General features: G+C 35.9%; 2 protein-coding genes across 2 annotated transcripts; both read right to left on the minus strand.

Annotated features, from left to right (window-relative positions):
- Nucleotides 1-4,673: 4,673 nt before the first annotated feature.
- On the minus strand, nucleotides 4,674-15,259 carry LOC148935036 (uncharacterized). The gene is made up of 2 exons (XM_089082623.1): nucleotides 15,001-15,259; nucleotides 4,674-10,694 (listed from the first exon to the last, which is right to left on the minus strand). The coding sequence occupies exons 1-2, from the start codon at nucleotides 15,257-15,259 to the stop codon at nucleotides 10,513-10,515; spliced, it is 441 nt and encodes a 146-aa protein (XP_088938749.1). The 3' UTR covers nucleotides 4,674-10,512.
- LOC148935037 (uncharacterized) lies at nucleotides 13,727-25,320 on the minus strand. Its single transcript, XM_089082622.1, has one exon. It carries the CDS (start codon nucleotides 18,273-18,275, stop codon nucleotides 17,277-17,279), a length of 999 nt encoding a protein of 332 aa, XP_088938748.1. The 5' UTR covers nucleotides 18,276-25,320; the 3' UTR covers nucleotides 13,727-17,276.
- Nucleotides 25,321-26,849: the final 1,529 nt, after the last annotated feature.

The raw sequence follows: 26,849 nt of genomic DNA on the forward strand, positions 1-26,849 counted from the left end.
ATTTAATTAATAATTTTATTCTAATTTTTTTCTCCTTCCATAGCTTTATTGTTATCCATATCTTTATTCTGCAATGTTAAAATAAAATTTCTTATTTTTCATGAAGAGTTGCGATGTTCGAAATCGGCGTTTCTTTTTTATCGTATTCCCTGGCATAATATTACTTTAGTCTTATTTCGCTTTCTTAGTTAAAAAGATTCTCCTTTGGACCTGTTGAGCTTGCTTTTTATAACGTTTATCATTTCTCCTAGTGTCTTTTTAGCGATTACTTTTGCTGGTCTATCTTTTTTATTTTTATCGGTGTTAGATATTCCGTGAGCCTTCTAATATTTCATCTTTTTGCGATGAGCCTTCTGACTCTCATCTCATCAGAGATCTTTTCATCTCTTCATGGGTTCTCGTGAAAATTGCTCCGATCGCGATCGCCGTCGGTATTCAACGATGGTGCAGCGGCGGAAGCGTCGTTTGATGACGATGGGTTTGACGTCGAAATAAACGATGCTAAAATCAACGAGTTTATGGATAATTCTGCCGCTCGGGTGCATTTCCGTCGCGTGCGAGATAGTTGTGGATTGTGAATCGTTTTTATAACGATGGTGTTTTCCATGTCGGCGAGGATTGTATTTGATTCGTTACCAATGATGTGCCCGATAGAGTTACAGAATTGCCGTGGTCTGTGGAACTCTACGAGTTACTCATTTGCATGCCTGAGGCTGTTTTGATTGACATGGAAGTGGATACGGAAGATGACGGTGGATGATCTGTTGGAGAGTTTGCCAGCCAATGATCTAGACGAGGACAAGCTTCCCATCCCCGCCGGATAGCTATTAAGACTCTAATTTTATTACTTTTAGTTTTTTAGTGTAATGTAATGTAGTGTGCTAGCTGTTAGTTTAGTTTTAGTGGATTGGATTTATTATTGGACGCTATTATTTGGATCTGCTGGGGTTTTCTGTCGGTAAGTCCCACTTTTTCTTTTTCTTTATTTTCTATTATTTTTTAGTATTATGCGCTTTTATTCTATCCTTTTTCAATTTTCGACGAACGCTTTGATTCGCGTGTACGCGTGTACGTTTATTGTTCGGCGGCCCATTTTTATTTTATAATTTACGTCGCCCGTTTCTAGAATTACATAGGATTCATAACGCGTCTAATTTTTTCGATCGCCCTCGTCGAACTGTTTCGTCGTGTAATAGTACTTTGTCTCCCACTTCGAATGTGCATATTTTTGTTTTTTTTTGTCGTAATTTTCCTTTGCTTTTTGTTTTTCCTCTTTGACGCTTTCTTTCGCTATTTGATTCGCGGCTTATATTCTTTCGCGGAGTCCTTGCGCATAATCATCGTATGTGTACGATGATTTGGGTGAGCTGGTTAGGGCCGTAGGTAGCGGTACTTGATGCTCGTAAACCAGTTCGAACGGCGTGAAACCCATAGCGGTGTGCGGTGTCATGTTATACGCAAACATCGCATACGGTATCCATCCCAGTCTGTCTGATCGTCGTTAATATAGTGTCATAAATATTCGATTAATATCCAGTGTAATCTTTCAAGTGTTCCGTTTATTTCCGGATAATAGGTCATTGTTTGCAATTTTTGTATTTTTAATAATTTACATGTACTTTTAAATAATTCGCTAGTGAAATTTGTTCCTTGATCGATCAGGATTTTATCTGGGATTCCATATTCTAATATGATTTTTGTCACAAACTCTTTTGCTATTGTTGTCGCTTGGTTTTATATCGGTATTCTTTTGTTAAATTTTGTTAAGCTATCCTGAAATATCAATATATATTTGTTTCCCATCATCGTTACAGGTAAAGATCCTACGATATCTAACGCGCATTTTTCAAATGGTTTTGTTGGTGTATCTATTAATATTAACGGTGCTTTAGCGCGTCATTGCGATTTATTTTTCTGGCAATGTTCGCATTTTGAAATGTATTGTTCAACATCTCGTTTTAATCCTGGCCAGTTGTGATGTAATCGTATTCTATTTATTGTCCGTTCAACACCTTGGTGTCCTCCTACAGATGCGTCATGGTACTCATGTAATATTTGTTTTTTATCTTCTTCTTCATATTGTTTTTCTAACGCAGCGTCAGTCTGTTGTTCTTCTGTTATTGCCGCTACGTTACGGCTTAATGCGTCAGCGTTAGCGTTGGCTTTCCCAGCTTTGTGTATTATTTCGTAATCGTATTCTTCCAACTTTAATCTCCATCTGATTAAATGTGAACCGAGATCTGTTACATTGAATAATCATATTAACGGTTTATAGTCAGTAATTATTTTGAATTTTGTCCCGTATAAGTAAGGTCTGAAATGTTTTACTGTCCATACTATTGTGAGTAATTCTTTTTCAGTTTGTTGTGCGGGTTATTGTTTCAGGGGTCGACCAGAGAGTCGGCGTGATGAAAGCACTCAATACCTTATTTGCTTGTCAATAAATTTTATTAAAATGACACAGTTCCTGTCCTTCTTAATTTGGATCGCGACAGACGTAACGGCAAGACAAATCTCAATGAGTCCCGTCTCCTCGTACCGGTCTCTCGTTTTTATCCTGTTCCAGGCCGGTTCTTGCAGCGTAATCGAAAGGTTCGTCAACGTTCGCGGAATATTTCTGGGTTGCGCGGCGGCTCTCCGCGTAAGGGCCGTGCAACGCGGTTAGCGATTGCTTCACGTGGAGCGATTACAAAAGTAAATACGCAACGTAAATATTAGTACTGCAGTTTGGCGATCACTTACTTAACAAAACAATAATCGTCGGATGAGATATCGCTTGACGCAATCCGCTTCGTCAGCGGTGGGCGCGATTGCGTTCTTGGCGCTCGCGACAAGTTGTATTATAATTCTGTTCCGCTGATAATACACGATTGGCGTAAGCGACGGGTCGGTCTTGACCTATCTCGCCTTGCGATAAGACGACTCTTATTGCATAGTCCGATGCATAGTCCGATCCGTGGTTAGGAGGAATTCTTTGTAAAGTCGGGATATTTCAATATCAGTGCTGTCGTTAATTTATTCTTTAACGTGTCAAATGCATTTTGCTGTGTTTCGATCCACTCAAATTTCTCTTCCTTTTTTGTGAGTTTTGTTAATGCTTTGCAATTTTGTAAGAAATCTTCGATAAGTTTTCTGTAATATCCGGCTAATCCAATGAATGATTACATGTCTTTTATCTTTTTAGGCATAGGAAAGTTTTTTATGGCGTGCAATTTTGATGGATTTGGCGAAATTTCATTTTCAGTAATTATATATCCTAAATAAACTACTTCTTTTCTAAAAATTCGCACTTGTCTGGTTGGAGCTTTAGATTGTTCTCTCTTAATTTTTGAAAAACTAGTTTTAATCTTTTGTTGTGTTCTGTAAGGCTAGGACCGTATATTACAATGTCATCGAGATATATTAGACATTTAATTCTTTGAAAACCTGTTAAAATTGAATTCATTAGTCGTTGGAAGGTTGCAGGTGCGTTTTTTAAACCAAACGGCATTCTGTTAAATTCGTAATGACATATGGCGTAGAGAATGCAGTTTTATTTTTATCTTGCTCCGCCATTGATATCTGGTGGTAACCTGATGCGAGATCTAATGTCATGAAGTATTTCGCGTTGCCCAGCTGATCAAGTATATCCGTTATGATGGGCAACGGGAATGAATCTCCGATTGTGAGATCATTCAATTTCCTGCATTAGCATTTCTTGAATTTGTTTGTTTATCTTGTCTTTATGCTTTTCACGATCGTACGTTTACTGATGACGAATCTATTCGTACTGCTATTTCGTGCTTAATTTTTCTTGTGCACGTTAATGTGTTTCTTTCTAGGTGAAACACGTCATTATACTCGTGACATAATTCTAGTGCCGATTTTCCTTCTTCTTTATTTAAATGTTCTGTGCTAAGGAATTTATTTGCTCTTCTCGAGGAATTAATTTTGTATTTTTACTTCTTGTTTGTATTGCGTTCACAGATTCTTGTGTCATCTTTTCTTGTATATCTATCTCTTCTAATATTACTTGCGATACCTGAACGATTTTTTTTTTCAATAATATTTAGTATACTGATTAGACATGAGTAATTTCGTGGTTCGACTAGGCAACATCCAATAAAAATTCCAGATATCATTTCCTCTGGTTTCGTCAATCCGATTATGTTTTGATTAGTCGTGACTTGCATGATTGTTTCACTGCGCGGCCCTAAGATTACGCGCCTGTATGGGTAAAGTTTGAAATTCGTATTTCTAAATTGCACAGAATTTGTTTTTGGGTTGAATGCAGTTATATATTGCCAAATGAAATCTGCTCCTAGGATTGGTGCGCATTATCTCGCACTATGTATATCGGGTGTTGTATCTTTTTTCGCGACAGTTGAACCGTAATAAATGTTTTGCCCAATGTTATTATCTCATGTCCTGTTAACTTAGTTTTTTCTCGCAGATTAGGACGTGATAAATGTAATAAATCTAATAAATGTTTAAATTTTATTATTGTTGCTGATGCGCCCGTATCAAACAGGAAATTTATTTTTCTACCTTTGGCTTCTGCAATCGATAATGTAATCGCGTTTAGTCTGATGTTGACGAGCGATGTCTCCTTGACATGTGCCACGCGATACTCTCATGCGGGACGCGGGACGGTCGGTTTACTTTCGCCAGTTTCGCTCTTTTTATTTTTAAAGTTCTTCGCGGGATTTTCTTTTCGCGATTCGAAAAAAATTTTTCTGAATTTTTATTACTGTTTTCTGATTTTTCGTTCAACATTCTTGGCGCAAATGTCCTATCTTTTTGCAGTAGCTACTGTTTTTCGATTATGTTTATTCGTGGTTGTTCGTCCAGCTTAGGCAGGGTATATCTATTTGTGAAACGGTTAGTCCTGCAATCGCGCCCATAATAACCGATTTTTCCGCATTTCTCGCGGACTTGGTGAATGCGCTTTAAATATTGGCCGGTTTCGATAGGTTTGCGCTCGAGTGCTAGGTCCTTGCGTTTTTTCTTCCGCAGTTGCTCCTGCGATCGCTTTCTGTATTGTTTGGTATCGCTGCGATCGTACAATCAATTTAATCTCTTTGTGTAACCCGTTCTGGTAATTGTAAAGCGCCTGCTCTTTTATATTTTCTAAGATCGCGCGTTGTTGCTTGACTGTATGGCTTTTGCCTTCTTCCATGGATTCGTATATTTTCATGGCTATATTGTCTATTCGTCTACCGAATTCTTGCGCGCTCTCGTTTGGTTTCTGCTTGAGCGAGTTAAACTCGAGTTACAAATGTGCGGTGCTTCGTTTGCTCAAATATTCCTTTTCCAATTCTCGTTTTAATTGCTCAAAGTTTACTATATCTCGCGTACGGAAATCCATCATGGCTTTGCCTTTGAATTTGGTGCAAAGGATGGCTTCCAATAAAGAGTGTTCATCCGCAGGGTATATATTTTTTATGGCATACGTGCTTGTGTTTAGAAATTCGTATACGAGTCCTCGTGACGTGCCAACGATCTCTGGGATCATGTTACGCGCATCTTTCAATGTTAGAAATGCCAATGCGTTTTCCGGTTGGTTTCGTATGTCCTGATACGAATGTCCGTAAGTTAAATCTAACGGATGCGGCAGAAAATCTTGAGATATTCTCGTTCGTTCGCCCATAGGTAATTGTGCCTGCTGGCTTAATCCGTTCACTTGTACACAGAAATCGTGTATTTCGTCCATTAATTCACGAAACATGATATTATCGGGCTGTGCGTCAATTGTGACGCGGCGGTTTGTTCGATTTTCTTGTGGTCCATGTCTATCGACTGAATGCAAAATTTCATTGTCGATTTCGTTCTGTGGTTTGACGGATGAGTGGGCTATTTCGTTTATTAATTAATTGATATATGTTGTAGGAGTCAAATAGACTTCCGTCTCGTAAGTTTGTTTGCGTGCTTGTACGTGTATGTCAATGTGGAAGTCGGTGTCGTTTAGTGCGAGCAAGCTATAATCTTTTTCGTCATACGGAATTTCGCGCTCGGTTATAACATCTTCGTCACTTTCGTATCTTAATACACGGCGCACATTGTCGCGTATTTCCTTTAGCGCGTTTCTCGCGATATTTATCGCGGAGATAGTGTGCGGAAATTCTACGGGGTTGTTTGTTGGCCGCGATTTTGGCCAAATTGCATACCCTAAGCTGTCCTTCACTGCGAACATTCGCTTTACAAAGTATGACTTTTCGGACTTACATTAGAAGATTGAATAGCTCGCATGGTTGCTGCTTGTGCTGGCGTGTCAATTGACTGCGCGTAGTACGTGTCGGTGAAGCGTCCTCACTGCCTGGTATCGGTGTACATGGTCAGCACTGGCTGGCTCTCAATACTCGTAGACTCTCCGGTCGTTGCTCCGCTGCCACTGGACACTCGTTGTTGTAGGTCGACACTCTGCTGACTTTACACTACACTGACACAATTTCATGGGCGGCTTATTTCTTGACGGGACTTTATCCGTCTGCCTGTTTTCTACAGGTCTTGTATTTTCGATTTATAGGAAATTTGATTTTTCTGCCTGCAGCTTGTAATCTATTACTGTAGGTCTTATTTTGTTTTGCACAATTTTTCCTCCCTTCTTGTGCCCGTAATGCATTGCGTCGGTGCTTATTCTTTCGATTCTGCTGGCTTGGTCAACGATGATTCTCTCAAGTTGTTGCTCTTGGGGGATGGTTATCCATCGCTTTGTCCCATCGCTACCACCAAAATGTCGTATGCTCCGGATGAGCTACGATGTTAATATTCGAGATAGTCGGATTCGCCAAGCCTAAGGAATTGGAACTCCGAATAGAATCAAAGGAATGTAGGGATCCTCTTGAAAACTAATATACACTTTCTATTACTTTGATCGATTTATTTTAACAAGAACACAAATACTTGATACAACGATTAGATTTTACATACACGATTAAGCGTCGTTGGGCGACTCGGCGCGTCTCGCGTTACTCTGGCGGCCGACGCCCGAATGTGACACCTGAGATGCAGATAATACGACTCGCGTGAACTTCGCGATGGGACTCGGTAATATCTCGCGCGACTTTTATAATTTCGATTCCGAACGACTTATTTTTTGACTCTGCCTTGTGTAGCCGATTATATAGATTGGTCGATGCCCGATCAGCATTTTGATCGATTGCGTCAATCGATCGCATGATATTGATTGATCAATATCATGCTTGGTTCGATCAGCAAATTGAGGAATTTGCTGATAGGCTTTTCGCAATATTCTCGCGCGATGTGTTTCTGCGGTCTCTCGAAAGACTGATCACAATTTTGGTGATCACGCATTTGTGTCGTTTTTCAAAAGACTTTTTTCCGAATTTCATACGGACTACTTTATTATTAGTTGTAGATCTGGCTACAACAATGCGTTAAAGCGTTTCCGTACTTATTTAGGAAACAAATTCGAGATCGTTACAGATTGTCCCAAGCCCCACGCACACATAAAAAGGACACGAATTTGCGGATTGCACGCTGGATTCTCGAACTACAGTATTACAATTATACCGTTGAGCAGGAAGTCGTATACTACATGTAGATACATTAAGTAGAAACGTGAACATATTCGTGATAGAGAACAATTCTTTTGAACGAAACTTAGCTTTAAGTCAAGATAGAAATGAAACTATTGTTGAGTTGCATAGACAGCTAGAAAATAGAGAGACGATCGATCATATGAAATGCTCAACGGATTAGTTTACAGGAAAACTAAAGATCATATTTTGTTTTATATCCCAACTGTCATGGAGACTAATGTAATAAGGAAGGAATACCACGATAAGTCGGGGTGTGTTGGCCTCGCCAAGACATTAGAAAATATAACGCGAAGCTACTGGTTTTCACAAACGAAAACAAAGATAAAAAAGCATATAGACACATGTGTTATCAACCCAAAGAAAATTAAGCAATTAAAAAGTAAACGAAGTATGAATGGGCTTGGAAGGACGGCACAGCAGCCCTCTTGAGAGTCAAAAACGTGAATCCTCGAGTTGAAACGCATTGTTTATGTCTCGGAACTGCGTCAATGATAAGAAAACGCTATGACACCGTAGCGTAGATGTACGTCCGTCGGTTGTTTTTAGGTCAAGAAATTTAATTTAATTTATTAAATTTTCCTTTTACTAGGAAAAGACCTTGTGTAATCAATGTACAGCGGAAAGAAGACAAGGGTTTTAAGAGAAATAAGAAATTAAAATCTAAACTTTTTAATGAATATTACATTATACATAACTTTAAGAGACAAAGAGAGATGACATATGTCCGAAGGCGTGCGTGCGTGCGTGCGTGCGTGCGTGCGTGCGTGCGTGCGTGCGTGCGTGCGTGCGTGCGTGCGTGCGTGCGTGCGTGCGTGCGTGCGTGCGTGCGTGCGTGCGTGCGTGCGTGCGTGCGTGCGTGCGTGCGTGCGTGCGTGCGTGCGTGCGTGCGTGCGATGAATTTATTTTTTATATAATACTTTTATTTTTCCATATTAATACATATATTTCTATATTAATACGTATAATATATATATATATATGTATATATATATATATATATATATATATATATATATATATATATTTCACATTATGGTTTTAAAATTCGAGCACAATTAAACATAACTCTCAAAATAAGTTATTTCTAAAAGTGGGGGGCTAACTTCTAATAGGTGGGAGTACCGCGCGTTTGCATTTGCCAGGCTAATATAATGATATTTAATAATTAATAACTCAATAATTATCACGAAAATTGCAAAATAATAGAAGACTTTTGGAGAGCCTCCCACTTTTAGAAATAACTTATTTTGAAAGTTATGTTGAATTGTGCTCGAATTTTAAAACCGTGAAAAATATAAAAAATGAAAAAAAAACGACATTTTAGGTTAGCTCCCCACTTTGCATTTTTTTTAATTTTCTCGATTGTGCTAAGTTATGCTAGGTTATGCTAACATCCTCCAGGGGCTGTCTCCTCTTCGGGGGGAGGCAGTATAGGCTTCGCGAACCCAGAGTACCCGAGCTGGTGTGTATGGGAGAGAAAGAATGGGTTTTAGTACATGTGGGACACGGTGGAGGGTCCTTGGATATTCCTGGTAGACTAACCAAAGGGGGAGTAGTAGCCCCCCAACCGGGCTGGGAGGTGGAGGCTGGCGTTTGTGACCTCTGGGGTAGTAATAAGGGTAATCATAAGTCCTGTAGCCTCCTTAGAGAGACTGCAGGCAAAAATCCCGTGAACCCCCATGTCGTGATGGCCACTTCCCTCCCAGTGGCTGGAGCCTATGCCGAGGTTGAAGGGGGCCTGAAGGCGTGTATGTGGGAAGTTATGTGGTCAGTATTCTCCCATACCCGGAGCTGCATACAGCAAATTGCAGCACCGTCTAGCCCGGGGCACGAGTGTCTGCCCTTCGGATGAGTACGGGCCCGTGTAATAGGGGTGACGTAAAACCTCAGATTCATCTATGGCGCGGGCCTATCCCGTAACCTTTTTTGTTAGAGTCATTTTGTACGGATAGGGTGGGCCGCCTGATAAACCGCTTCTCGGCTTCTGTACTCTTAACTAGGAACTTGTTTACAGCGGGGAAGTGGCTGCACCGCGGTGTGGCTCCCATGATGGGCGAACCGCTTTTTTACTACAGGCAACATGAATAGTGCTATTAATATAAACCAGAATGGATCTACTTCGGTGATGACTGATGTTTCTCAAAAGGACGCGAACATGGACAAGGAAGGAAACTCGAGTAAACCTCGAGTAATTAGCTGCGAGGAGGTTACGGTGAGAGTCGAGAAGTTGCGACCGAATACACCTTCCTCTTCTCGAAAGGATGCTCCGGTGGACGACATCGTTATGTCACCGACGGTCAGTGATAAGAGTGTTTCGGAGGTGGAACTGAATGCCTCCGATTTGAGGGCACTAGCTCCTCCCAAACAAAGAGGTAGATCGAGGAGTCCCAACTACAAGCCCCCCAGTAGGCTCGCTCCGACTGACGCAGATCCTTCTTGGGCATTGGGCGAAGAGGGTTGGTTCGTTAGACCAGACGATGACGATGCTATGTACAACTATCTAGCAGTAGCTCTAAGAGGAAGAGGAAAGCCACGACGCCACCCGAACCAGAAAGTGACTTACCCGACGAAGAATCCGCAGATGATCCAACAGACACGCTACCTATAAATTGGGCTCACAGGCGGTGCAGCTAGTCGATAATGTGGAGCTAATGCGATCCAAATCCCCGCGGATCCAGGGTAAACTCTCGGGTAGGACGAGGAAGAGCTTTGCGAAGATTAAAGAGATAACTTGCATATTATCCGATAGGGCGCAATCGGGCGGTAGTGAGAATAGGGCTAGACAATCCGTGGCAAACATGGCTAGAGAGATTAAGCTGAAAGAGGAGATTTCTAGACTAAAGGAAGATAACAAACAGCTAAAAATCGAGAATAAAAAGACGAGAGAATATTATGAGAAACTGATGGCTCTTTCTACTTCTTCCAGGAAAATATCTCCGCCTGGTTCTCCACCTAAGAAGCGCAGCCCTAATTATAGTGAGGTCTGTGCAGTCTTGAAAAAGCCTGAGGGAAGACAATTCTCAGAAATTAATAGCAAGGAATTAGTTTCGCTAATCACGGAAAACGTAGTGAGATCCTTGAACTCGTTATACGGAGTACACTTGCCGGTTGGTGATAGTTTGCGTAGTGATGTTGACTCGGGGACCCCGGTACCTGTAACAAAGAAAACGGTGATAGTGAGGAGAGAAATAAAAAACTCAGATTAAATAAGGAGTGGCCACCTCTGCATAAAACTCCTGGAGAAACGGATCCCTCTATCCGAGACGATTCCATTCACAGCAACGGATACGGAGGTGGAATGGAACAAGTGAACAAGAAATGGAGGAAAAAGAACAAGAAGAAGGAAACGAGGGATTCGCTTCTTCCCTCCTCTCTACCCAATTAGGGGAGGAAGAAAGGGAACCCCTCGCGAGGAAGGAAAGAGTGTCATAAGGGAAACGAGGAAGCAGGAATCAACTGTGGGACAAGGATTAGCTAGGAGAAATGGCATACCGCCTAGGGACAAGAGGAAGCCTCCTAGAACGGCCGCTATCATCATAAAATCCACTCAAGGTAAGTCTTGGGATGAGGCATTCTTTAAAATTCACGAGATGATTTCCTTATCTGAATTGGGTATTGACCGTACAAGAACTAGGTATACCCAATCGGGTGACTTGTTAATAGAAGTCCACGGAATGAATAACGTGGAGAAAGCCGATAAACTGGCGGCAACGGCCAGACAAATTGTAAGTCCCAGCGTTGTAATTTCGCGCCCGATAAAGATAGCTAGCATTAAGATTTCTGGGATTGATAATTCTGTTAAGGAAGAGGAAATTGTCAAGGTGGTATCTCTTCAGAGCGGGTGTAAGACCAGTGAAGTCAAGATTAACAATAAAATTCGAGTGAATAATGGTCTTCTCGTCGTATGGATGCGTTGCCCATTGTCGACGGCCATTAAATTGTCCAGGTTAGGAAGAATCCAGGTTTGCTGGACGGAAGCTAGAATAGACTTGATGGAGGAACGTCCGGTTCAGTGTTTTAGATGTTTCTCGTTCAGGCATTTAAGCCATAGTTGTAAAAGCCCAGTGGACCGAACAGCTACTTGTTATAGGTGCGGTGAAAAAAGACACTCAATTCAAATTCCTGTGATCGTGAACCGAAGTGTATTCTCTGTTTCGAGGCTGGCCTCCAATCGGATCATAGGTTAGGAAACAATAGATGTCACGCGTTGAAATTCCCTGACAGGATGAAACCGGTGCGAAGACTGGAGGACTGTAACAAGACGATAGAAATGGAAACCAATGATTTATAAATCCTTGCAAATAAATTTAAACCATTGTAAGAGGGCACAGGATCTCATGATACACTATGTGAAAGAGATGGGAATTAGCCTAGTTTTTGTTTCTGAGCCATACAGGACTGAAGGAGGAACAGATTGGTATGTGTCTGCCTGTGAAAAGAGCGCAATCCTCCTGTTCAATGTTACCGGTACCCCCTCTGTCTCAAGAATCAAATCTGGAAATGGCTTTACAGCCCTTAAAGTTAATGATCACCTAATGGTTAGCTGCTATTTCTCTCCTAGTCGCTCCCTCGAGGAGTTTGGTGGCTTTCTGGACGACCTCTACGATCTGGTACGTTTCTACCCGATGGAAAGAGGCTATTATCATAGCCGGAGATTTTAATGCGAGATCAACGAGCTGGCGTGATAGGATTACTAACGATTGAGGTACATTGTTGGAGAGATGGCTCGACGGGTCTGGTTGTGGTTAATAATAGCTCGAGACCTACTTGCGAAAGAGACCAGGGGATGTCGATCGTTGACCTCACCCTGGTTTCAGGTAGGGTGGTGCGAGATGACTTTACATGGAGGTTGATGAGTGACCTGGTATCCTTCTCGGATCACAGATACATACGTTGGCAGTTTGGGCGCTTTGAGCCGCGAAAATTTAATACTTTTGTGTGCAAAGGCTGAAATCCGGACAAAGTCGATTCTGACAAGTTCAAGGACGAATATTTTAGATGTGCTGATGTACTGTGTGATCCTACGAGTTTAGCTAACGACTACTCTCACTCGCTCAACTGTTGTCTCGTGTCTGCGACTTGTCAATGCTTAGATCTAGATAAGTGCATATAAAAAGGGCCTACTGGTGGAATGAGGAGATAGCCGAATTACGTAGGCTATGTATTCAAACACGACGGAAGCTAACCAAAGCTCGAAGACGAAAAGACCGCAATCCGCAACAATATGAAGACCTCCGGCTGCAGTATAGTCAACGGTCTCGGAATATGAGAAATGCGATCTCGCGCTCTCAAAAACTGGCCTGGAGTGAGCTACTGGAGGAAATAAATTCCAATTCTTGGGGTAGGCCGTACCTGGCAATAATGAAAAAGATCCGAGGTTTGGAGTACAATGCTCCACTGGATTATTTGTCCTTTGCCAAGATCGGCGAGGTGGTGAGATCGCTCTTTCCTATCCGTATGGCCATCAAATGGAATAAGGATGCACTTGGGGTTCTGGACGAGACTATTTCTGCAGTGCTCGAAGATGAGGTTACAATTACAATAAAGAAGTTCTGCTCTCGCAAGGCGGCTCCAGGATTGGATGGCTTATCGGCGCGTATTTTAAGGCTTTGCTGCTCGCTGGACTCGACGCGTTTTGTTAAATGTTTTGATAAATGTATGAGGGAAGGCGTATTCCCCTCCGAATGGAAGCGAGCGCGCTTGGTTTTACTGCGAAAGCCGGGTAAGTTGGACGATTCACCGTCGTCTTTTTGTCCAATTTGCCTACTGAGCGATATAGGGAAGATCTTCGAACGTATATTGTTTAATAGGATAGTTTCCCATCTAGAGGATGGCTTCCAGAGCCGTCTCAGTCATCAACAATATGGTTTTAGGTCTGGTAGATCAACGAACGATGCGATAATTAGGATGCAGCGTATAATCCGAAATCATACTAGCGAGGGTGAGTATTGCTTGGCTATCGGCTTGGATATCCGCAATGCATTCAATTCTTTGGCCTGGAGGCAAATTATAAAAACGTTAAAAGACAAGCTGGTACATAATTCGTGTGCTAATGGATTACCTATCTGATCGTCACATCTTAGCGATTAAGAAGAGCGGCCGCTACACATCGCACTTAATGACGTGTGGTGTTCCTCAGGGTTCAATCCTGGGCCCTGTTGTGGAACATCACATACGACAGTGTATTGAGCGTTGGAATGTCGTATGTTTCTTACACTTTGTGCTTTGCGAATGACACGTTGATCATCGTTAGCAGTAAGAATTTTAATTTGTTGACCTCTAAAGCGAACTTAATCTGTGATTTAGTGATAAGCAAAATTAAAAGTCTAGAGCTTGAAATTGCTCCTTTTAAGACGGAGGCTGTATTGTTTTGTCCAGGTAGCATTAAGGATAAAAGTCTCACCTTTTTGGTGGATGGGGTCTCTATCCAGTCAACCGATAGGATGAAGTACCTCGGTATTGTAATCGACAATAGATGGAAATTTGCTCATCACTTTGAGATGATATCGGGAAAGGCGGAAAGAGTGTTATCGCGACTGGACCTCTTGATGCCCAACCTGCGCGATCCTAAATTTGATAAGCGTAAGTTGTACGCCAGCGTAGTGCACTCCATACTATTGTATGGTGCTCCGATATGGGCCACGAATGAAGTCCTCACTAAGAAGAATTTAAAGTCGATTGATCGTATACAGAGGCGTATATCGATTAGAGTTATCTCGGCCTATCGTACGGTATCGTTGACGGCGTCACTGCTTTTAGCAGGAATTCCTTCCTTCGCCATCTTGGCCAGGAGCAGGAAAAAGGTGTATGACCGTATTTCGGAATTAGAATTTAGACACCAATGTAAGCTTACCTATCAAGCAAGAAATGTTGTTAAACTTAGAGCTAAGAATGACATAATTACAGAGTGGAGAGAAATGTTAACTGAAATGTTTCCGGACGATGCTGCGTTGTATACCCGAAAACTAGTAGTTCCACACTTAGAGGAGTGGTTATCCAGATCTCATGGGTTTTTGTCACATCGATTGACGCAGGCATTGACGAATTATGGCTGTTTTAGTTCATATTTATATAGGATTAGAAAGTTTTATACAAAGCGTTGCGAATTTTCCTGCAGGACGGGACGATGGTCACACGGTGTTTCGTTGTGAGGTCTTATTTACGCGAAGAAGTTGAGCGAAGACTCGAGAAAAGATTATCTGAGGGAACGCTCGTCGAATCTATGTTGTCGGGACGAGACGAGTGGCAATGGATAGAAACAATGATAGGTGAAATCATGTCTCTCAAGGAAGATGCGGAGAGACGAAGACAGGGTGCGTTGGTCGTAGTGGCCTAAGGGATCGGTTATACCGATCGCCCGGTCCAGTCGCGTGGTCGTATCTGTCCTCCATATGGCGGATCGACTGCGCGTTTCCCGCATTCCCGCATGTGCGCGCCTGTCATGGGAGCTAGTTCTTACCTGATTCCGTTTCCTCTTCTCGCGACGTGAATCCTCGCCTTTCCTGGTCCTGGAGTCCCTGATCCTGGTGGTGGTGTGGATGTCCGAGTGTTGGGTTCCTATAGCAGTCAAAGAAGTTAATTAATAACCGTAATTGTTGGGCTTCGGTTTTACGAGCCGTCGAATCCTGACCATATCCGACCGACGCTATCCTGCAAAACTCGATCGACGCGAAGATAGAGACGTTTTTAAATATAAGATCGAAAATGTTGAACAGCATATACAATTACTAATAATTTCTTTTCTATAGTCGAATAATTTTTCTCTACATCATTTAATACACGCGAAGCATAACTAATTGGTTGATGTTTTCCAATTTGACTCTGACTTAAAATTGCATCTATTGCTGTTCCAGAAGCGTCAGTAGTTAAGAGAAAAGTGTATTAAAAAAATGTAGAAAAAAGTGATTTTTTTGTAAAATCAGGATATTGTAATATCGGTTCTTCACATAATTTCTCAATGTATTAAAACATTCTTGTTTCTTATCTCCCCATTTAAACTCTATTTCCTTTTTTAGTAAATTAGTTAGCGGTTTAGCTATTTTTGAAAATCCTTTAATAAATCTTCGATAATACCCAGCTAATCCAAGAAATTGTTTAATATTTTTTGCATTTTTGGGAATTGGAAAATTTTGAACTGCTTCAATCTTTTTAGGATCAGATCGGACTCCGTTTTCTCCAATTATGTCCTAAATAAGTTACTTCTCTTCTTAAAAATTCACATTTGCCTGGTTGTAATTTTAAATTTGCTTCTCTTAATCGTGAAATTAATTTCTCAAATTTAATTGCGTGTTCTGTTAATGAACTAGCATATAATACTATGTCATCTAGGTATACACAAATTTCGCTTTCTTGCATTCCCGTTAAAACTAAATCCATTAATCTTTGAAATGTGGGCATTTCAGGCGCATTTTTAAGTCCAAAAAGCATTCTATCAAATTCATAATGACCATGGGGGGTAGAAAATGCTGTTTTATGACTATCATCCGGATGCATTTTGATTTGATGAAAACCTGAAGCAAGGTCGAATACAGAAAAATATTTTGCACCACCCAGCTGATCAAGTATTTCTGTTATGTTTGGAAGTGGATAAGCGTCACCTATTGTCTTATCATTTAGGTCATGGAAATCTAACACCATTCTCCATCTCTTGTTTCCTTTCGAGTCCGACTTCTTAGGGACTATCCACACAGGCGTATTATAAGGTGATTTTGATGGTTTAATTATATTTTGTTCTAATAATTCATTTACTTGTCTGTTAATTTCATCTTTATGAATTACTGGAAATCTGTATTGCTTAGTGTTTATTGGAATCTCATTTACTGTTGGAATTCGATGTTTTAAAACATTTGTATGATTAAGATTTTCACCGGGCAAATGAAAACAATCGGCATTTTTCTTTATTAATCTTTCAACATGTTCACGCTCTTCATTATTTAAATGCTCAAGTCTTAATGCATCAATTATTTTATTCTTTCTTTCATTTTGATTTATAGGAAAACATGATCTTGAATTCGAGCTTGTATTAAGATTTTTATTTGAACTTGACTTTGAGTTTGAATTCGAGTTCGTCGAGTTTGAGATTTCTTTATCATTTGTTTCAAATTCATATATTTCAATTGTAGGAATTAATACCCTTTCTTCTTCTTCATTTGTATTTATTACTTGTAGATAAGCTTTGCCGTCTCTAACTGTAACTAAAGCATCACCTAAGTAAATACCGTCTGTTACAATTAATCGCGGGACATCCTTCTTTTAATTCTGAATTTGGTACTCTAATATGCATTTGTGAAATAGATCTAGCAGGAATTATAAATTCTTCTTCTTGTTCTTCTTTTAATGCAAAAGGTATAATAATACCGTTCCATTCTAATTGATTTTCTTGGTAATTAACATTTACTTGAAATTGTTTGAAGAAGTCTGAACCCAGAATCCCATGTTGTGATATTGGAAAATCATCTTCCACCAAATGAAAAGAAACTGGACATCTTAAGATATCTATCAATGCCAGCTCTAAGGTGGACTCGTGATGCGTTGTAATTCCACTTAGTTTCAAAATTTCATTCCTGTCCACGAAAGTATCTGGTGTTATAATACTTCTTTTAATTATATTCGTCCCTGATCCACTGTTTACAAGGAAATTTAGAGTTTCTTTAAAATTTAAGCTTTCTAATTTCACTATTGGTACCTCCTCAATATAAATTTATTGTTCTGCATTTGATTCGATATTGGCTAAATTTATTGTTCTGCATTTGATTCGATTTGAGCGTTGATTTTCCGTGCGGGGCGGACATTGGTTTTTTCCGGGGCTGCCCCGTTCCTCTCGGGAATCTGCCCGTTTCCCTGAGCTTGTAAATTTTGTCTGAAATTATTTCCATTGTTGTTATTTCGATTGTTGTTCAAATTATTATAGCTATTATTACGAGTGCCGTTGTTATTGTTATTATTATTATTATTAAAAATTCTTTTCCGACATTCCTCAATAGTGTGCCCTAATTTTTTACAATATCTGCAAGTTATCGAATTTTGATTATTCCAACTTGATCGAAATCGTGGAAGTGAGGGTTGTACTCGATTGTTGTTTTTATTATAATTATTGTTATTTAAATAATTATTATTCTTTCGTGTATTTTGGGAAAATCTCAATCTATTTTGATTTTGATTTTTATTAATCAACCAACAACGATCAGCTGTATGATCTACCTTTTGACAAAATTGGCATGTTATTATTTCAGCTTCAATGCGACGGGTTAAAGCTCGTCTTTCAGCCGGCGCGTTCTCTGCGAGTACTACATGTCTTATCATGTTTACGGTTTCTAATTCTTTCTCCGCGTCAATTGCCCGTGCCTCTACTTCTTCAAATGTTCCTTCTTTTGATATTATTATTTCTCTATTTAATCCGCATAAGAAGCTTGTTTTTAAATATTTCTCAATTGAATTTCGAAATTCCGAACTTAATATTCCGGTTTCTCTTTTTTGTGCATCAAGAATTCGCTTTCCTAATTCCCTAATTTGATTTGCATATGCTGCGACCTTCTCGTCCCTCTTTTGATATAGATAAGCTAATCGTCCTTGCGCTTCATAAACTGTTTCTCGCGGTCCGTATTTTGCTCTTAAAAATTCAATTAGTTCTTGCATGTTTTCAAAGATTTTTCTCAATATTGATCTGTGAGCATCCCCTTTTAATTTATTACGTATTGCTCGAACTAGAATTACTTCTTGCGTAGGTGCAACCATACTTAATGCTTCCTCGCAACCCTCGACGAAGTAAACAAACGGAATATTTTCTCCATCGAAATTAGGCACCGCTTCTAACGCATCTCTGATCGAAAATTATAAAAAGTTATTTATCGTTCCTTCCGATGATAAATTAATGGCTTGACTTCGTTGCTGTTGCTGAAGCTGTTGTATCATTCGTTGTTGCTCCCCAATTAGCCTTCGTAATTCATTCATGTCTGTCTCTCCTGAGTTTTCCATGATGTTTCTTGATGTTGTTTGACCAGATCCCTTCATGTTCTTTATTTTATTATTTTTTATTTATTTATTTTTCTATGTTCACTTTTTCACTGTTCATTATTGTTTCTTTCCACAAACCGTTTTAGCATTCCACCGCTGTCACTAAAAATTTTTACATGTTACGTCCTGATTGTCCATTTTTAGGTCAACACATTTAAGTACTTTACCCTGGGATTGGACCGGTTTGTGAATTAATTAACCCCAAATAGGAAACGAATTTTATAAATTTTATCGAGGATTCTTCTTATTAATTTGATTATAATTTGGATAATTTACATCGAAATCAATTTTTCTTAATTTATATTTAGGAATTTGTTTAATTATTTTAATTTTAGTTTGTCTTTCCAAATTTTTAAGTTTTAGGAACAATGAGAGGAGATTCTTATTTAAAATTATCGTTTGATTTAACTGAAATCTTAATCTTTTAATTTGAACTTTACGTCCTCCTCTTTTGGGCATGAATACGTTTGAAAATAATTATTTATTATTAAGATTCTAAATTCAAATTATTCAGTCGCAACACCATTGGCTGCAACTAAATGGTACGCTACGCTATTGTTAGCGACTGGTTTTGGATTTAGAATTATGAGCTTGATTTTAATTAAGAAGAATTTAAGATTTCAGTTTTTCCAATTATTTTAATTTAAAATTATCTTTATTTAGTCGAGGAAGCTTTTAAATTCTCCTAAGAGAAATATTACAGAAATTGATTATAAATTTAAGAATTTAACCCTAAGGTTGATCATGCGCCACTGACTAATGTCACCGCCTAGTTAGTACCGAAGAAAGGCCGCGGCCGCTTTTTCCGCACGCATATTTATAGGTGGAAATGGTCAGAATCCCCGCGCAAGCTTCTCATCACTTCCTTCTTTCAAACTCATAATTAAGAGGGGGAAGGTTCTTTCTCAGAGGTGTCATCTGAATCTTCGTTGGTAACAATCGAAGCCTGGTACCGACAAGAATTCAATCAATAAATCAATATTTTATCATATTACGCGCATTCCTTAATTTAAAATTATAAGATGTAGATAGCCGTGACAATAAATTTATTAATAAATTATATAAAAAATTTTATTTATAAATATTTTTAAAAGTAATATTTACATTATTAATGTAAAAAGATAAACAGTAAGAATGCAATATAATACAGTAAGTGTGTATGTACATGTTTTAATGCGATCCGAACGTGCCAAGTTTTTGTACGTCGTTTTTTTTTACACATCAGATTTTCTTTTATATTTTATTTTTATATAAACACAAATATAATTCAATAAAATCTTTTGGCAACTACAAATTGACATTAATTTTGGATTGATAACATCTTTTTGCACCTTTGCAAAATTTTTTTTCTACTTTATAGGATTAAAAATTTGGACCATTTTTTTATATCATGTTTCTTATAGAAATAATTATGTAATTTTGTAATATAATACTTTAAAATAGAATTAAAATAGAAAAATTCTTGGATATAAAAATGTGTGTCGAATTTTATTCTTATTTTTTTAAAAAGATTGAACATTTCAGATAATGTAACTATAATTTGGCGTCACTTTTTTGATATCAAATCTTTTATATAAATGATACATATTATTAGCGGGGATATTATATATTACTTGAACATTAGTAAGATTACATAATTTGTAATATAATATTTGGATTGAAATAAAAAAACTCTTAGGTGCAAAAATGTACTTGAGTTTTATTTTTATGTACTTGAATTTTATTTTAATTTTTTTAAGAAGATATAACTGGCGCCAACAATAAAATTTTAAAAAGAATTAAATAAAATAACTGTTATTACATGGGGAAAGAAAAAGTTTTTATATTTATCATTTGGGTTTTATTTTTTAAAAATAGTTATAAATTGAATTTTCGAAATAATGTAACCTTAACTGGGCGGCACTTTTTTTATATTAAATCTTTTATACATATAGTGCCTATTATTAAAGTTGAATATTTTATATATATATTATCGTGCTCGCGGCACGATTATGAATCACGTTATACGAGTAAGCCGCGCGCAAAATAATCACACTTCTTTAAAAAGCAACGGAACTTTATTACAGCTAAAGAACAATAAATACATCACGAACACACGTCCGTTCGTCTCAAATCTCCGCGTAACAACCCAAAACAGCGTGTTATAACAAACATCCAATGACGCGTCGTTAGGGAACAATTCTCCGTTTTAAAACATCAATCCTTGAAGTATCGATTTTCCGGGGCAACGACGAGCGGATCGGTCGTAACAATATATTATTTGAACACACATTTAGACATAATATTACGTAATTTCGTAATATTATACTTGAATTGAAATAGAATTCTTGATTGCAAAGATGTGTATCTTGAGTTTTATTTTTATTTTTAAGAAGATATAATTGGCGTCCATAATTAATAATAAAATTTTTGAAAAGTATACACTACGCGATTTTTTTTATTTTTTTATAAAATATATTATAAATTATAAAAAATAAATTTGTTGTGATCTTGTGATCTCTCTCTCTCTCTCTCTCTCTCTACATACGGGATGATCTATTTTAATCTTAAGGCAAATGTCTCAAAAAGTATGAGATATGTTTCGGAAAAATGTTTCAAGCAAAAATTATAGGATGCCAAAGGAGTCACATTATTATAACATTGATTTATTCGCAGTTGTCGTCGATATCGAGATTTTTTTATAAATGGTATTTTTGTAAACAGAACTATATATTTTTGATTACACAATATAATTTCTATTTCTCTAGTTATTTTGAATTAAGAAATATTAAAGTATAAATATCAAAAAGTTAATAGTTTATAAGATATTAAAAAGATATTCTCAAATATTCTATTCTAACATAGAATGTAAAATATCTCATAAAGTATTTATTTTTTTATGACCTCAATACTTTTATGCATAAAATAATGAGACAAATCGATTGATGTAGAAAAAGTGAACAATTCTTTTTATACAAAGAAAAATATGTACTTGCATACATTACGAATTGCATCTTTTTTTTAACTATGTAATTTTATTGCACTGATTAATTCATTTCATTACTTTATGCATAAAAGTGTAATACTTATTAAAAAATGAATAATTTATGAAATATTTTATTTATAATTTATGAAATATTTTCTTTTACATCAGATTATGCAAAATAAAGTAATATCTCGTAAACTATTGGCTTTTTGACATTTGTATCTTAATATTTTTTTATCCAAAATAACTAGAGGAATTATATTGTACCAATATTCAATTTATTTTTTCAAAGAAATTTAATGATAAAAAGATAACGAAAGTAACGAAATTAAAAATAACGAAAATAAAAGTAACAATTTTATTACTTCCTTACAAAATCCATTTAATATTGGCCAATTTAATACTAAAAATTATTTATTTTGAGTTAGATTAAAAATACTGAACATACTTTTTAATACTAAATAAATTATTAATCACTATTTCTCAATTGAAAATTTATGTAAGGGCTATTACTCGAAAATATAACGTCAGCACTGTCCTTGTTAAATAGAAAAAAATAACGTTATCGAAAAACGTAATTTAATAACAATATTACGTAACGCATTACTTCTGAATCTTGTGTGTATACACACACACACACACACACACACACACACACACACACACACACACACACACACACACACACACACACACATCATAAAAAATTTTTTATATCATGATATAAATATAAGAAAAAACAAATGATATCAAAAGATACGGTTAAATATACGGTTAAATATCAAAAGATACGGTTAAAATACAAATATGTGTGCGCCCGTGGCTTTTTTTAATGTTTGTGTTTTTACGAATAATTGAGTCACGATCTTTGTAAGCATCTCTGTTTAAAACAAAGCTCTCTATAACAATTAAAAATATCTGTATAGAGTGATTAAATTATTCGGGGCATCTATTATGCATTTATTCGGAAACATTTTCAATCGAAATAAATATGTTTTTGGTTACTTATGGATATTTTAATTTTATTCAAAAAAAATCAGAACACTTTTGACACTTCACAATGAAAAGTCAATCAAAAGCTGACAGATGAAATATTCTTCAACATCTGAAGTTACTACACCAGTTAAAATTTATTTATATCACGCATTCATTAATATAACATACAATAATTTAATATAATAATTTAATTAATATAACAACAAATTTTTTCAAATTTAAATGTAATTATGTACTGACATTCATATTTTCTTGCATTGAATTAATATTAACCCTAATAAAACTCGTCTATTCTGAAAACGTTCCATGGGCAATAATATAAGTATATTCGAGATATTCTCCAAACATTCAAAATACGTATTGCGATGTACTGTGGAATATATTTAGATCGTTACTACCGTTCACTAACCTAATCCCTAGTATGTACTGGAGAATATCTTGCAGTATGGTCATAGGATGAAAATAGGATGAAAAATTGAAAAACAGTATATCATATAGGGTATGCATAAGTGTATCCCAGACAGCCATAGATCGTGAAAATCTATAATATACGTGACATTTCTTACGGAAAATAAGTGAAAAGAATGAAAAAAATAAGAGAAAGTAATGAAATATTTTTTATCTTGTATCATTGCATGTTTTTAAAACGGTCACCCATCCTACTTGGAATCCTGTTCGATGCTACTTAACTTCTATATAATGGGATGAAATCTGCAACTGAAATGATGATATAAGTGAACACGGACATAAAATATGACAGATTCGGTTAATGAATGCTATTATATTGTCATATAAATAGTCTTAATTTTAAAACCTTGATTGCATATGTAATTCTTGTAGATAATTAAATTATATATATAGAACCGTGAACCTACATTATGTTTAATGAGAATTATTTTTATTATAAAAATTGTTTATAAATTGTTGTATATATTTTGTTTACTTTATTATGAATTTGTTAATAATTGTATTAAATATGAGAAATATTTTTCTTATTTATATATTATAATTAATTTAAAAAATAGTAATTAATAATGTTATTTCATTATTTATTCATTAAAAATGACGATTAAATAACGATATATTTATAACGGTAATATTTCGTGACAAATGTTATGTTTATTTTATGTTACTATTTAGTACTGACGTCGAATGACGAAAAATAATCTTAAATCATCGTCATAATGATGTCATCTTGATACTTAAGATATGTCAAATGATATTCTACACATATTTTATACGAATAATCTTAGTATCTTCGGTATGATCACAATATTCAGTATAAATACAGAATATTCGTATAAGATCATGTACTAATAGGATATATTCAGTATATTCTGAGGATGAGTTTAAGAATATACGAGAAATGATATATTATCAAGATGTCATATGAATGTTTTTTGGTAGATTAAGCAATAGTATAGATTTTATTATACGAATAATCTTAGTATCTTCGGTATGATCACAGGACAGTATGGTTTTTGTAATCAAGATAACCTGAAATTTGCATGCAATACAATTTTATGAAAAATAATTAAATATATTTAAAAAATAATATATATTTGTATAATTATTTTCAATAACTATGTAATATTGAAAAGAATAGAACATTAAATAAAATGAAAAAACGATTACCTTGGATCTAAACGATTACAATTTCGATCACAAGAGAACTAACTTAAGAAATGAAATGATATATGTAGGTGGCGGTTGTGTATCTGCCTATGATTCAATTTCAATTTTTATATTCGAAGTATGTTCTGATAATACAAGTTAAAGGCGCATTCGAGATATACTCACCAAGATAGTACACAAATATTCTGAGTATATTACATATAATCAGAGTACATATAATATAAATAGCAAAGTTGTTTTCTTAGTATATCCTAAAAATATACAAGAAATGATATTATACAGAGATATTATATGAATTTTCTCCATATATTATCCGTATATTATTGATGATCATTATATATTCCGTATGAATATAGAATATCCGTATGATATCATGTTCCGTTAGGATACGTCGTTGTAAAGTACATTTGCAGCCGTAAAACTTTTGTTTAAAACTTTTTTTGATATCTTTAACGGTTTGAATGATATTTACTCAGGAAAAAAAAACCGATTTTTTCAAGCGGTTTTACCTCCTTAACGTTCAAGAATGCAGATAAAAAAGAATATGTGTCTCTTATTTTTGTCTATAACATACTCGAAGCTCATTAAAATCGGAGTGGACACTTCCGATACTTCCCTTGTAAGATTATTCGTATAAAATTTGTGTAGAGTATCATTTGTCGTATTCCAAATAGCAAGATAACGTCATTCTGATGATTTAAGGTCATTCGACGTCAGTGTACTAAAAAACAACATAAAAAAAAACAACATTTGTCACGAAATATTATCGTCATAAATATATTATTATTTAATCGTCATTTTTAGTCATGTTTAATGAATAAATAATGAAATAACATTATTAATTACTATCTTTATCAATTAATTATAAGACATAAGAAAAATATTTCCTATATTTAATACAATTATTGACAAATTCATAAACACATGAATAAGATGTATTCAACAATTTATAAACAATTTTCATAATAAAAATTATTCTCATTAAACATAATATAGGTTCACGGCTCTATGTACATATATGTAATTTAATTATCTACAAGAATTATATATGCAATCGAGATTTTTAAATTAAAACTATTTATATGACAATATAATAACATTCATTAACCGAATCTATTATATTTTATGTCAAAATTTCATATTCACTTATATTTTTATTTCAGTTGCAAGTTTCATCCCATTATAGAAGTTAAGTGGCATCGAGCAGGATCCCAAGTAGGATGGGTGACTTTTAGAAACATGCGGTGATACAAAATAAAAGATGTTTCATCACTTTTTCTTATATTTGCAATGATAAAAAATCATCACTTTCTCTTATTTTTTTTTTATTTTGTTCACTTATTTTCCGTAAGAGGTGTCACGTATATTGTAGATTTTCAGAAGCTGTCGATCTATAGAGCTGTCTGGGTTACCCTTATGCATGCTCTACATGATATACTATTTTTAAATCATTTTTATCCTATGGCCATACTGCGGAATATTCTTCAGTACATACTACGGATTAGGTTAGTAGCATTAGCGGTAGTAACATTCTAAGTATATTCCACAGTATCATAATACGTATTTCGAATGTTCGGAGAATATCTCAAATATACTTGTGTGATATCCCATGGAACATTCTCAGAGTAAACGAGTGCTATTAGAGAATGCATTCCAACAAGCTGTACATATGTGCGATCCACACACAAGTTGACAAATGTGTCAACATCGTCAGCGATATTTTGAAAAATTTTACAAATTAAAATGTTTTCTCTTAACTACTGGTATTATATTGGTATTTATTTTATTGATTATATAATCGATTTTTGTATTCAAGATTGTTTGAAATTCATACTTAAAATCTTATAAACTTATCACAGAATCGTATTAGCGTCTTAAGACATTACTTAAAATGATTTTAATAATTTTAAAATTAAAAAACTGACTATCGGTCTGTATCATGTACATTAGCAAATAAACAATTTTTTCATTATTATGCATTACATTTAGTAAGTTTCTAAAAATGTTCTATTTTATTAATTTTTAACACCTATTATTTCCATAAAGATTGAGAATCGGACCTATATTTATAGAACTTTTTGTCCTATTCTGCACATATTCTCCAAATATTGCGGTTTCCTTCCAAATCATCTTTTATATTTACATTACATGCACGCATACATTGCATATGTAAACACAAATTAATATCTGTTTACTTCTCTTCATCTTGCATAATCTCTGTGAAAAAAAGCAATCAAAAGGTATTTCATTCATCTATATTTTTTTACAAAACACAATTATTTTTTGTCTCATTTATTCGTTACTTCTTTCTATTCGTTTCTTTCTATTTGCGCATTATAAACAAATAATCGAAACACAAATGATTTTTAACTGTTAACTTTATATATGATATATAGATTTATCATAAAAAATGTATATAGTTTTAACAAATAAGGGAATTAAATTTATATTTAAAATTTAAAAGAATAAACAATTATTAACAGATAGTAAAAACTAAAGGACTCTCTGAATGAAACAATCAAAAATTGGAAAGACGTGGCGAATTGAGAGTCAAGCGCAGGTTTTGTTGCGAGAGATTTAATTAATGATGTAATGTTACATAAAATAGATGCTTCGGCTTACATTTGAGTCATCTTCAGTACAAACCCCCGAATAATACCAATGTCGTATGGTTTTAGTACAAAATTTTCCTTTGGTAA

The sequence above is a fragment of the Pogonomyrmex barbatus genome, unplaced genomic scaffold (genome assembly GCF_055798465.1).
Source record: "Pogonomyrmex barbatus isolate J1 unplaced genomic scaffold, ASM5579846v1 scaffold6, whole genome shotgun sequence".
In the NCBI taxonomy this organism is placed as follows: Eukaryota; Metazoa; Arthropoda; class Insecta; order Hymenoptera; family Formicidae; genus Pogonomyrmex; species Pogonomyrmex barbatus.

What these genes read in the sequence shown, in the direction of transcription:
- LOC148935036 (XM_089082623.1), bottom strand. Translation starts at nt 15,259, where the DNA reads ATGCTGTTCAACATTTTCGATCTTATATTTAAAAACGTCTCTATCTTC. An exon ending in AGAAGAGGAAACGGAATCAG is followed by an intron (nt 10,695 to 15,000) that starts GTAAGAACTAGC and finishes TCTTTGTTACAG; the next exon opens with GTACCGGGGTCCCCGAGTCA.
- LOC148935037 (XM_089082622.1), bottom strand. Translation starts at nt 18,275, where the DNA reads ATGGTTGCACCTACGCAAGAAGTAATTCTAGTTCGAGCAATACGTAAT.